At 51.2% G+C, this 13555-nt stretch overlaps 1 protein-coding gene across 1 annotated transcript in view; it reads left to right on the forward strand.

Moving 5' to 3' along the window:
* The window catches only part of RAB10 (RAB10, member RAS oncogene family), a 40557-nt gene that overhangs the window by 15550 nt on the left and 11452 nt on the right, over positions 1-13555 (forward strand). Inside the window, exon 2 of the mRNA XM_005532731.3 lies at positions 10394-10454. Coding sequence (XP_005532788.1) covers positions 10394-10454 — 61 coding nt within the window. The remainder of the gene's footprint in view (positions 1-10393; positions 10455-13555) is intronic.

The following is a 13555-nucleotide window of genomic DNA, read 5'->3' on the forward strand; positions in this document are numbered from 1 at the left end:
GGATCCCCAAATTCTTCCAACGGTGGAGATGTGGATGAATTCCCAGCAAGTGGCCATTCCCAGACACCAGGTCAGGCTGGATAACAACGGCCTCCTATTGTCTGGCGGGGATTAGGCCTGGGATTTGGGGGGATAGAAGCCAGAGTACTGGATTTGTCACCAGAATGAATATTCAGCGAGTCCCTGATGGGCTGGTCAGGGCTGGTTTGCATAAAGCAGATCTCCCTGTACCCTGTAGGGACTTGTGACAGCGACTGAGGTACACAGATGCATCCAGGAGGGGAATGTAGGTCACCCCCAGGAGCTGCTGTCTCGCAGGACTGTCATTTGCTTCGTTAAGAATAGATTAATTGGGAGGAGATGATCTGGCACCGGTGCTGCTGCTCCTGTCCCGTGTCCTGCCTTACATCAGCAGCTTTGGAATTTCTCTGGATTGGTGTGGGACTGGGGAAACTGGGCCTGGAAGGGCAGTTTTATAAACTGCTGGGACATGGGGGATTCAGGACACAGCCAGGGGGTCGCTAAGAGGGGCTGGTAGAGCTTGAGCAGCCTCTTGGAAAGGAATTAATTACACTTGGGTTTAAGAACCTCTAATTTAGCAAATTTTGTGTTAAAAGCTGAAGTGTCTTCATTTGGATTTTGGGAATCTACTGCATTCCTAAAAAAGATACTGGAATTAAACAAGTTTTTTTTTAAGACACACAAGCTCATGCTAGTAAATGTCACTGGATAAGAGTCCTTAACTTACCTTTACAGAATGAGATCTAGTCATAGTTCCTGGTCTTGATACCTGCTCTACAGAGTACCAATTTTCAGGATACTGCAGCTCCTGTGACTCCCCAGCAGTTGGACACAGCTATTCCCATGGGAGTTACCCAGAAAAGCAGTTTTGTGTAGCTGTTGCTGTCGTGGTGTGGATGGCTGGAGGCTGCTGACCTTGGCATAAAGCAGGGACAGTTTACCCAGGTGATAGTTCAGGTGCAAGGGGTGGTTTGGTGAGTGGGTGATGTGAGAGCTTTTGGGGAAGGAGAGGCCTTTGGGTGGTGGACTGAGGATGGGAGGTTTGGCACCAGGGACTGGATGTATGGGAAAAAACTGTTGACACTGATCATGTCATCAGTTGTGGCTGGTGGAATGAAAGTAATTAAATCACTTGACTCTGTTCCCATGGTCCTGCCAAGCCCAGCTTGATCCAAACCAGGCTCCCAGGCAGGACCTTCACCTTCAGGGGGAGGTTTCTCCTGCCCAGTTGTGGAGCTTCCTTAGGCCACTGGAATCACTGGCCTTGGTGATCTTCGAGGTCTTTTCCAGTGTGGACAATGCCATGATTCTGTTCTGTAAATGAGCTCAGTGCACATTTCCCAAGGTTTTCAGCTAAGGTGTGTGTTACTTTACTTCATGTGAGGTGTGTGCTAACTTGACTCAGATGCAGCTTCAGGTGCTTTGTCAGTGCTGAGCTGTCATGACTTGAAACCTTGCAGAGCAGGACGAGTGAGTTCCTGCTGCAGCTCTGGTTTGCACACTGCACTGGGAAAAACTTCCTGCAGAGAAGGTGAAACACCTGAATTCACTGTATTTCTGCTTTGCTAAGACATTAATCTGTGCTTTACTCATACCTTGAGTTCTTTGTTACTCTCCCGGGGGTGGGATGTCAGAAATGATGGAACTGAGGGTGTAGAAGAGGTGAGCAAAGACAGCCAGGAGGCCATTCCAGTGTCACTGTGATGATTGATACTCTCTGGGCTGGTCCCAGGGCTGCTCCTGCCTCTCCCCATAGCTGTGGGAGCCCAGGGTCTCTGGGGGTCATGCCCTACCTCTGTTATTTCCTGGGGCCCCTTCGCTCCCTGTGCTGAGCTCTGCTCCCGCTCCGGGCTCCGCGTCTCAACAAGTCAGGCAGGTACTCCCCGTCCTGCCCTTGGAGTCCTGAGTCACTGCAGCTTGGGAGGCTGGGAGGGAGCTCCCCTGGCAGTTTGTACCATGAACTGGAGTCCTTTGGACACCCCAAGGACCTGGCTCTGAGTAGTGTGGGAGTAGCCTGTGGTGGAGAGGGCTGGGCGCGTGCAGCGTGGCCCAGCGCATCCTCCGAGCGAGCCTGTGCTGCCCGTGTCTCTGGGGCCCTGCAGGGTTTATAACCTGGCCTGCAGCTCTTTGGGTGGGCTTGTCCTGGGCCAGCAGCAGCACTTGGCTTGTCTGATCCAGGTGTTCAGGGCTTGGAGATCCCTGTTGGCTCCTCTGCTCTCCGTGCCTGGCTGGGTTATACAGGCAGATAGTGCCAGGACACTGGGAATGGCTTCCTGTGGGCAAAGAACAGGGATATGGGTAAGGAATCTCAATATTCCCCTTGGGAAGGCCCTAGCACGGGTTTCCCAGTGAAGCTGTGGCTGCCCCTGCATCCCTGGCAGTGTCCAAGGCCAGCTTGGATGGAGCTTTTGATGCCTGGAAATAGAAGACAAATTTTTCCACCTGGGACAGTGAAGGGTGCCCCTGCCTGTGGCACACAGTGGGACAAGATGAGCTTTAATGTCCCTTCCCACCCAAACCATTCTGGGATTCGATGAATGCTATTTTTTCTATCCCCTTGAAGAATTCCTGGCCTCATGTGAGTGTAGGAAGGATCCATGCAGGAATGGGTGCTCTCCCAGGGATGTGTGTGCTGGAATTCTGTGTACACACACACCAGGTGAGCTGCAGGGGCTCTCCCCTGAAGGAGGAGGAGCAGCTGCTGGATTAACTGAGTTACTCTGCTGTTTACTCAGGGGATTAAGTGTGTTTGAGCTCCAAGAGCAGGGTGTGTGCAGGGCTCTGGAGTTGGGGCATCCTCCTGCAAAGGCAGGTACAGAATTCCTGCTGCCTGCTGGGTTTAAACCAGGAGCACCATGTGTTTGTCAGACCCAGAGCATCCACAGGCTTCTTGCTTTGGTTCCATCCCTGTTTTTTGGCTGCTGATCAGGCTGTCTTTTCCTCTTCCCACTGTCCTTCCCATCTACCTGACCATGCTACATGTGATCAGGGCTGAGCACAAGGAAGAGTTCAAATGCAGTGCAGTCCCTCACTCCTGCTGAATAAACGTTTTGTTAGGAAGAGTAGCCTTGGCCTGAAGTGTCAATTCTTCTTCAGATGTTGTTGGGATTGGGGGAGGACAATGTGGGTTCCTTCTCCCTCTGGGGCCCCATTCCAGCAAGTTCCTCCCCTCTGCAGTTGGGTGCTCTGCTGGCTGCCAGAGGTGCAAAGCCTGACTGCAGGAGGAATTGCCATGAGTGCCAAGGCTTGTCCCAGCCAGCCTAAAGCTTCCCACTCCCTCCCACATCAGCTGAGTTTGGCTCTCTGATAAAACTCAGGCTTTCACTCAAGCCTTTGCCAAAGGATGAAGCTGGGAATAACTTCATTTTCTCTTTCCTGAATACCCTGCTCTGAGAGCTGTGGTTCTTACAGGTGGCACTTGTTGGTGGAGGCCTGTTCCTTTCTTATCTCCCATGGACGAGGGAAAGGAGACACCCCAAGGAGCTGAGAGGGGCTGCAGGATTTGAAGTTAAGCAGTGTGATCATAGAATGGATCATGGATTGGTTTGGCTTGGGAGGGACCTTAAAGCTCAGCTCCATGCCACAGGCAGGAACACCTCCCACTATCCCAGGTTGCTTCAAGCCCTGTCCAGCCTGGCCTGGAACATCTCCCCACACGTGTCCAACTCAAGTAAGGGCTTTAATAGCCACAGGAAGTCTTTACTGCCTCACTTTTTGGAAATTCCTGCCTTGAGTGAAGAAAGTACCTGGGCAGGCAGAAGGAAACTGCTATTGTCTTCACTGGATTAACTGACAGCCCTCCCATTCACAAAGTGTGAAGGAACGGGGCCTCAGGACTCACAGCAATCCTGGGAGCACTGGCTGTGCCATACCTGGAGTCCATGTGGAGCTGGGATCCTCCAGGTGTGCTTAGAGCTTACACAGAGCTCAGGAAACAGCCCCAAAATACCTTCATTTAAATAGCAAAAATTCAATAAAAGAGAACTGACAACAGCAGCAATAATTAAGCCTGAGTGCTTTTTAAAACTGCCAAATTAACTTGGGGGTGAAAAGCTTTGTCTGGTCTTTGTAAACACAGCAATTTCATCCTGAGGTCCCCAGAGTCTCAGGAGAGATGTATTAACCTTAGTGCAGAGTCCCAGGATCCCTGGGTTTGGAAAAGACCCCCAAGACCATGGAGTCCAAGCTGCCCACCTTGTCCCCAGAGCACTGAGTGCCACATCCAGACCTTCCTGGGACTCCAGCATGGGCAGCCTCTTCCAAGGCCTGACCACCCTTTCTGGGAAGAAATTCCTCCTGATGTCCTCCCAGTAACAAACTTCCCAAATATGTCAAGTCCAAAACTCTATAAACTCTTTCAAGGCAGTGCAGCTCTTGCAAAGCTCTAATGCTTCAGGGTGTCATTTACTTAGAGCAGGCAGCCGTTAACCTTGGTTATCATAAGATAATTATTAATTATTTCGTAAGAAAGCTTCAGCAGTAAATCCACTTTGTCTTTCCAAGGAAATCCCAGCACAAGCTCATCAGGCAAGAGCTGAGACTTCTGCTTTTAATTAAGCTCTTAATGATCTCAGTTACAACTTAAGTCTTTCAAAACATTTCTTCTGCGAGAGATTCCGAGCAGCACAGTGAACACCATCTCAAACCACGCTCAACATCTTCAGTGCCAACACTGATTTCCAGAGGCTTTTTGGGAGCTGTTTTCTCCCTCCTTCATCCTTCAGCACAGAACAAGGTCTCAGTGTTGGTTTTTCCAGGTGTTGTCCCCAGCACTGGGCGCTGGGACTTTGCTGGGACAATGATTTCACTTGGTGTGAGAGGTTTTGGAAGCACAAGCTCAGACAGGAGAGTTTATTTTGGAGGGGCAGTAGCAAACCCCAGGCCAAGGGCTCTTTGTGCCTGGGACACTGGCACTGCTGGATTCCAGCTCTGTGGATACCTGTGGAAGAACACATGGATTACACAAACATACACACCTGGTAGGAAAAACCTTGATTCCTCATTTTATTAAAAAATAAAACCCAAACAAAAACTGAACTCTGTTTTGGTGACTTCATTTATAGCTGACAAATGTACAGACTAGGTAATCCAACAATAATCTCCATCCCCATCCCTGGCAGTGTCCAAGGCCAGGTTGGATGGGGCTTGGAGCAGCCTGGGATAGTGGAAGGTGTCCCTGCCCATGGGAGGGGTGGCACTGGATGGGCTTTCAAGTTCCAACCCAAACCATTCCATATTTTTATAGTCATGAGAGGTTCTTGGAGAAGGTGCTGTGGCTGAGAACTTTACCTTCCTCAGGATGACCCAGCACTGGGAGGGGCACAGCTGGGCATGGCCACCCAGACACCTCCTGCTGCTCCTCAGGAGATGGGAGTGTGTCCCAAGTTCTGCCGTGGGAACTCAGCTATTGAGAGCTGTTCTTTGAGTCACACTTAAAAATCCTGGCTGTTGGCAGAGCCTGTGGCACAAAGCTGGGCAGCTTCAACACAAGATTCGAGTTACAGAGTGGGTGAGGCTGGAAAAGGGATCTCAGACCATCCCCAGCACTGCCCCGTGTCCCCCAAGTGCCACATCCAAAGGGCTTTAAATCCCTCCAGGGATGAGACTCAACCCCTGCCCTGGGCAGCCTCTTCCAAGGCCTGAGCTCCCTTTCCAGGCAGAAATTCCTGCTGCTGTCCAAGCTGAGCCTGCCCTGGCCCAGCCTGAGGCCATTTCCCCTTGTCCTGTCCCTGTTCCCTGGGAGCAGAGCCCGAGCCCTCCTGGCTGTCCCCTCCTGGCAGGGACTTGTGCAGAGCCACAAGGTCCCCCCGGAGCCTCCTTTTCTCCAGGCTGAGCCCCTTTCCCAGCTCCCTCAGCCTCTCCTGGGGCTCCAGCCCCTTCCCAGCTCCGTTCCCTGCCCTGGACACGCTCCAGCCCCTTCCCAGCTCCATTGCCCTGATGAACCCGAGGATGAATTTGTGCACGTTTGCTTTTCTTCCCCGAGCTGAGCCCACGTGGTGCTGCTGCAGTGTGTGCACAGCAATTATTAATGAATTAGACAAAATGCAGTTGTTTCTGCGCTGCTCTTGGCCTGTGTTGGGTGGGATGTGCCGAGCTGGGTGGGATGGGATGTCCCTGCAGGATGGGGTGGGATGTGCCTGCAGGATGGAATGGGATGTCTGCAGGGTGGGATGTGTCTGTAGGATGGAATGGGATGTGTCTGCAGGATGGAATGGGATGTGCCTGTAGGATGGGATGGGATGTCCCTGCAGGGTGGGATGTCCCTGCAGGGTGAGATGTGTCTGTAGGATGGAATGGGATGTGCCTGCAGGGTGAGATGTGTCTGTAGGATGGAATGGGATGTGCCTGCAGGGTGGGATGTGTCTGTAGGATGGGATGGGATGTCCCTGCAGGGTGGGATGTCCCTGCAGGGTGGGATGTCCCTGCAGGATGCCTGTCAAGCTCCAGCTCCCAGCCGTGCCCTCCTCCTGCCCTACATTCTGCTTCTTCCCGCCCAGCGTCCTCCCCGTGCTCAATGGGGGCTTTGTTTGGAAGGAATGCAAACAAAATTCAGGCTCTGTGAAAAGGACCAGCTCATCATTTGTAGCTCTGCAATGGACTGGAAAATAATTTTTTCTCCCTTGGGTCTGTCACTTGTCAAGAACAGTCACTTTGTGATTTAGTGGCAGGGGCTTGGGAAGGTGTAAAGTGATATGGAAATGATTATGGACTTAAAGCTGTTCTGCTGATGCAGGTCCTGGCTCTTCGTTAGCATCGTATATCAGAGATAGATGGAAGCACAAATCCCTTGAGCCAATAGTTGTGTATCCACCAGGACACTGAAGGTTTAGACCTGCACAGGTACAACTGGGGCTCTGGGCAGTATTCCATGCAGGATGGAGGGGCCTGAGTTGTGTCCAGTGTGAGCTGGCAGACCCTGGAGCTGCTCCTGGGCTGGGTTTGCCGTGGATGGGCAGAGCAGACTCAGGGTTTGTGCGAGGGCAGTGTTAGCACTGACCATGGGATCAACTGCTGGTGCTCCTTAAAGCCTTGGTACCCCCAGGCAGGAGCCCAGAAACTCCAGAAATGCTTCTGTCCTTTCTAAAGCTGAGTTCAGCTTTGTCACACCTGGACCCATGGAATCCCAGAATCCCAGACTGGGCTGGGTGGGAAGGGACCCCAGAGCCCCTCCAGTGTCACCCCTGCCATGGCAGGGACACCTCCCCCTGTCCCAGTGTCCAGCCTGGCCTTGGGCACTGCCAGGGATCCAGGGGCAGCCCCAGCTGCTCTGGGCACCCTGTGCCAGGGCCTGCCCACCCTGCCAGGGAACAATTCCTGCCCCAAATCCCATCCAGCCCTGCCCTCTGGCACTGGCAGCCATTCCCTGGCTCCTGGCCCTCCAGCCCTTGTCCCCAGTCCCTCTCCAGCTCTCCTGGAGCCCCTTTGGGCCCTGCAAGGGGCTCTGAGCTCTCGCTGGATCCTTCTCCAGGTGAGCACCCCCAGCTCTCCCAGCCTGGCTCCATGGCAGAGGGGCTCCAGCCCTGGAGCAGCTCCAGGGCCTCCTCTGGGCTCTCTCCAGCAGCTCCAGCTCCTTGTGCTGTTGGGATCCCCAGGGCTGGGGTCTCACCTGAGCACAGGGGCAGGGGCCCCCATCCCTGCTGCCCACCCTGGGGGATCAGCCCAGGGCATGGGAGGTTTGGGGCTCTCATGTCCAGCCTCTCAGCACCCCCAGGCTGCTCAGAGCAACAGGTGGAAAACTGGGAATGGGAAAGAAATGCAGAAGTGAGCTGGGAACCACAGAAGTGAGGCTCTGCCTGTTGTGAGCTGTCCTGAAGAGTAAAGAACATTTCCATATCTTCATTGGAACATGTGGAATGTATAAGATTTTTGTAAGCCTGGCTGTATTCTTCCAGGTTTTCCCAGCTTGTCCTGCTGAAGGTGATAAATATCTTACCAACACTTAATGAGGGAGTAATTTCATGCTCATCTTTAATTCATGAGCTCTGTCATTATCCCCCTGTGATGATGAGATGTCTGTTCTTCAGCCAGTCAGGTTTATACCCGTTACCCTCTTCAGCTCTTTCCTGAACTGAATTTTCCTGGAAATATCCCCATATCTGTTTTCTGGGAAGCCTTTGTGTTTCTGCTGTTTATTGTCAACAGCCTCGGACTGGACAGGCACTACAGCCACACAGGAGTCTCCTTTTCCCAGTCCTGGAGCTCCTTTGGAAGCATTTCCAGGGAGATACATTGCTATTTATAACAACCTTTCTGTTCTGAAGGCTGAACTGGTATTATATTGGAATGAGAGCTGAGTATAACATGAGATTAGAGATTTATTTTATCCCCAAATACTGGAGTTGCCTAAATCCCTCGGAGTGCAGAGAAGAGTTAATTTCCTTGGCTGGGTTAATAAATTACTTTATGTTAACACATAAAAAGTGGCTCTTAAACATTCTGCTTCACCTGGGCACAGCCCAGAAGTAACTGTCACCATATAAAATATTTCATTTCTCACGTTTGGTGCTCATTTGTTTGGTTTTGTTGCTGGGGACACGATATGGCAGCAAACAACTCCCTGAAATGCTGAAAAAATACAGGGCTGGGTGGATTTGGGGCAGTTTTGTATCTTGGCAGTCGATCATTCAGCAGGTTTATATTTCCAGTCACGTTTGTGTGATAGTTAATCCACTGATTCATAAATGTAACCTAGTGTGAGGGTTTGCAGTGCTGGGGCTGCAAACAAAGGAGCACTGACCTGAGATGGGCAGGAGGTCCCAGGCTGCCATCCTGGGATTAATTACAGCCTTGGCCTCAAGTCACTGCAGGGCTTTAAATCCCAGAATTCTTCAGGTTGGAAAAGTCCTCCAGGATCATTGAACCCACCTTGTCCCCATCCCAGGGCACTGAGTGCCATGTCCAGGCCTTCCTTGGACTCCTCCAGGGATGTCCTTCCATTGCCCAGCCCAGAGCTGGGAGTTTCTGTGTCCAGCTCTCAGCCCAAGAAGTTCTGTGTGCTGGGTGTTGGTTAAAAGGAGTTCAAAGCAAAGCTCCCATGCAAACTGCTTATGTAATAGTACATTTCATAAATTCTGTTTAATCTTCCTTGGTAAAAAGTGACCTTGTAGGTTTGGGAGGGAAGTTTGGGATTGCAGCTGCTGCCTTTTAAAAAGTCTAAATATAAACAGGTTTTTGGAAAGCATGAGGAATGATCACTGGTGTTCTGTGATTGGAATTGAAAGTTGGAACAGTGGCATCTAATTGGAGTCAGAGTGGTTTGAGGGGATGGTTTGGACTGTTCCTGCTCTGGTGTAGCCTCTGCTGTAATTCTTGTGGCAGCTTTGGGAAGAGAAGGTTGAATCCTGGGGCAGCTCTGGGCCCCTCTTCCCAGGAGAGCCCTGGAGGGGCTGGAGCGTGTCCAGGGCAGGGAACGGAGCTGGGAAGGGGCTGGAGCCCCAGGAGAGGCTGAGGGAGCTGGGAAAGGGGCTCAGCCTGGAGAAAAGGAGGCTCCGGGGGGACCTTGTGGCTCTGCACAAGTCCCTGCCAGGAGGGGACAGCCAGGAGGGCTCGGGCTCTGCTCCCAGGGAACAGGGACAGGACAAGGGGAAATGGCCTCAGGCTGGGCCAGGGCAGGCTCAGGCTGGATATTGGGAATCATTCCTGCATGGAAAGGGCTCTCCAGCCCTGGCACAGCTGCCCAGGGCAGGGGTTGAGTCTCCATCCTGCAGGGTTTTAAAAACCCTGTGGATGTGGCACTTGGGGACTTCCTCTATTAGTTGGTATTGAAAGTAAAATGTTCATGTCTGTGGGCATGGTCTGTGCTTGGCTGAGTTCTTGGTGACACTTCTGCCAAGGCTGGCTTTGGCTGTCCCATACCCAAAGCTGAAGCAGGGATGTGTCTGGACAAGGACACTGAGCTCTAATAATTCACCTTTCCTCTCTGGTTAAAGCTTTGAGTGTCTTGAGCCATTCTGCATCCCTGTGGAAACTCTGCAAACCCTGTGTGTGCTGGGCAGCCCCTGTCCCTGGAACAGCTCCCCAGGGAATGAGCTCCAGGAGCCTTTGGACAGCGCTCTCAGGCACAGAGGGGATGGTTGGGGTGTCCTGGGCAGCACCAGGAGTTGGACTGGATGATCCCTGTGGGTCCTTCCTGCTCAGGGTATTCCAGTGTGTTCCCTGAGGCCCTCCTGGTCTCCCAGCTCCTTTCCCATTTCAGTGTCCCTGGACATCCCTGGTTTACCTGGCAGTTCAGTGAAAGAAGAAAAAACCTGCTGTTCTGTCTCAGCTGTTCGGAGTTGATGTGGAATTGATTTTTTTTTTTTTTAATTATTTTTTTAAATTTTTTTTTGATAAATAAACACTAATGACTTATTTATGTGTTTGTTTATTTTAGGGATAGACTTCAAGATTAAAACTGTTGAATTGCAAGGAAAGAAGATCAAGCTGCAGATCTGGTGAGTAACATACAGCTTCCTTCAGCAGCAGGTGTTCCTGGAGAGAGTTTGCTCTTCCTGAATTTGTTCAGGGATGCAGGTTTGCAGCTGTGTTCTGTGTTTCCACAGTGGTAACACTCCACATGTGTGACTGGAGCAGCAGCAGTGTTTGTAACCACTGGACCTGGCTGCTGGCAAACCTCCTGCTGGTGGGGAGAGCATCTTCACAGGCTGTGATTTAGTGGGAAGTGGTTTAAAACTGGAATTTTTAAATTAGGAGTTGCCTCCAGTCTGTGACTATAAATTGACTCGTAGCCTTGCTTTGTGTCAGCAGAAAATGCAATCCAGGGCTGCACTTGGGCTGGAATTTTCCATGCTCAGCTGTGGAGAGGTTCTCAGCTGGCTAGAACACGGCTGCTCTGTGGGAATGTCTGACAAGAGGCAAAGCCTCAGCTCCTTCCTTTGAGCTTCTGTGCTTTTAACCAGAGCCTTTCCAGCAGGTCAGGTCAGGAGAGCCGGTGGCTTTTCCTGGCCCGTGGGTCTGGCTGGGCTCCCTGCTCACATCTGCGTTCTCCAGCTTCACTGAAGAGCTCTGAGCTGGGATTTGTCCCTTGTGTCCCACTCAGAGCAATCCCATGGCTTTATAACGTTGGTGTCTGTAGGTGCAGGTGGCTGGGTTCCAGTTTGGAGGGACACTGGTCTTTCCAGTCATTCCAGGATAATCCTGAGTGATTATCCTTCCTAACCAGGGCATCTGGAGTCCTCTTGTCACCAGCAGCCTGAGGAAGAGTTAGAACTGCCAGAGAGATGGGGATGGGATTTGGGGCAGGAATTGTTCCCTGGCAGGGTGGGCAGGCCCTGGCACAGGGTGCCCAGAGCAGCTGGGGCTGCCCCTGGATCCCTGGCAGTGCCCAAGGCCAGGCTGGACACTGGGACAGTGGGAGGTGTCCCTGCCATGGCAGGGGTGGGACAGGGTGAGCTTTAAGGTCCTTTTCAACCCCAACCGTTCCATTACTCTAGTATTAAACTTAAAAAGAAAATCGTCATGAAATGTAAAAACAGAAAATATGGAAAAAATGAGGATATTTAATGCATGAAGAGCACAATGTAATGAAGCTGTACAGATTGTGGGGTTTAATGCCTTAGGGAAGTAGAGTTGGGTGAGCTGAGATTTATACAGTGGCAACTTTTAAATGTCACAAAATTGGGAAGTTGTGGCCTGAATCTATTGTTTGTTTCTGCCAGGTTCAGATTGCACATTTGAAATGAAATTTGGAAAGCAGAAAGTGAAGCTCCTACAGACAAAAAAAAAAAAAAAGGAAAAAAAAAATTCAAACAAATAAAATATCAGTGTTGTGTTTCTAACTTTTCCTGGTGCAAGAGTTTTGCCCAGCAGAGGCTCAGTGTCTTGTGAAGGTGTTTTGTGCAGTGCATCTCTATTTCCCCACTGCTTCCTGCCTTTGAACTCACTCCACACTTGCAGGAGCTGTGCAACATTCCCAGAACAATCCGAGGCAGCAGCTGAGTGAGCAGGGGATGGATTTAGGGGAACCTTTCCTGTGAGGCTGCTCTGGAGCTTTCCCTGCTCCAGAGTATGGACCTGCAGCTGGTCTTAGGAAACCTCATGAGATTCCCATGGGCCACGTCTGGAGCTCATCCAAGTGCCTCTGGATGGCCTCGTCCTTCAGGTGTGACAGCCACAGCCCACAGCAGGACAGCTCTTCCCTCTTTCTGGGCATGGAAAAAGCGCCCTTGTGACAGTCTCACAGCCGTGCCCTGACCTCTGAAATTTATATTTAGGACTAAAGCAAGAACACAAAGGTCAGGCTGAATTAAAACCTGCCTGGGGTGAGGAGCAACTCGATACTCAGTAGCTCTTAAAGCTGGGGGTGCTGCTCTGGAAGGATCAGGCTGGGATTAGAGCTTCTCCTGCTGCTCCAAATGTAAATGTGCCTGCGAGGAGCAGGGTGGGACACAGCCCTGGCCTGGCCTTCCCAAGGAATGAGCTTATCCAGATCCATCAGGAGAACCTCTGTGTGTCAGATTCTGGGTGGAAGCACGCCCAGGAACTGAGGATCTCCTTGGCTGGGTTATTGTCCAGCTCATCTCTGGGACAGTCACTAATGATGGGCCTGGTACAGGATCTGGGAGGAAGGAATTCATGCACATTTGGAAGTGGAAACACTTACAAAGAGGGGGACCTGGAGGGGTTTACAGTGCTGAATGTCTGCAAGATATTAACACTGTCACTGTGGAGAGAAAGAATGAAGGACCAGAGTGAGAGATCCAGGAAAAGATGGTGCTGGCTTTGGGAAAACACTGAAGGATTTCAAAGGGACAAGGGTAAAACTTGAGTGTGTTATCCCACATTCAGGAACTCAGGTAGAGTTGCTTTGAAATGGAAACCAAAAGACTTTGGCATCCTCGAGTTCCCAGAAGTCATGAACATAATGTAGCCCTTGAGAAATGCACTGGGGTTTTCCTGGTGCTGTGGGCAGGAGGTGAGTGTGGCAGTCCCACAGAGCACAGGCTGGATCAGCACTGCCTGCAGAGAAAGGGACTGTCTCAGGAAAAACAGCTGGAAAGAGGAGGCTTCTTCAGGATGTCAGAGCACATCTTTAAAATCCTGCGTGTCCTGAGCAGGTAGGAAGGGTCTGATAGAATTTGCTGCCTTTTTCCAACACCAGAACCCCAGTTCTGGCCTGAGGCTGGAAAGTGGCACGTGGAAAACACCAGGAAATGAAGTTTTGCTAGGAATCTCCTCATGAGATGTAGTGGTAGCTGCAGGTGTCCATGGATGGGTTCACAAGGGATTTTACAAGAGCACGGTCAGGTTTGGGCTCTTAAATCCACTGAGGGGATCCCTGGTTCCAGAATTCCTTAACCACTGGGAAATGGAAGCTGGAAAACCTCTGGGCTGCCCAGGTGGAGCTCTGAGGTGCTTGTCAGGAGGCACAAAAATCAGAGTTGGGTTTGTGTCAAAGCACAGGCTCAAAGGAATGTAACAGTCAGCTAAAAATCTATTTTTTTCTTTTTTTCCTACTTAGCTTCTCCTCCAACTCTCCTATCTTTAATGACATTTGTGTGTCAGCCTGTTTTCCTAGAGTCTTCCTGACTGATTC

The sequence above is a fragment of the Pseudopodoces humilis genome, chromosome 3, assembly GCF_049639895.1.
Source record: "Pseudopodoces humilis isolate 2021_Gansu_Grassland_sample_001 chromosome 3, ASM4963989v1, whole genome shotgun sequence".
NCBI lineage: Eukaryota > Metazoa > Chordata > Aves > Passeriformes > Paridae > Pseudopodoces > Pseudopodoces humilis.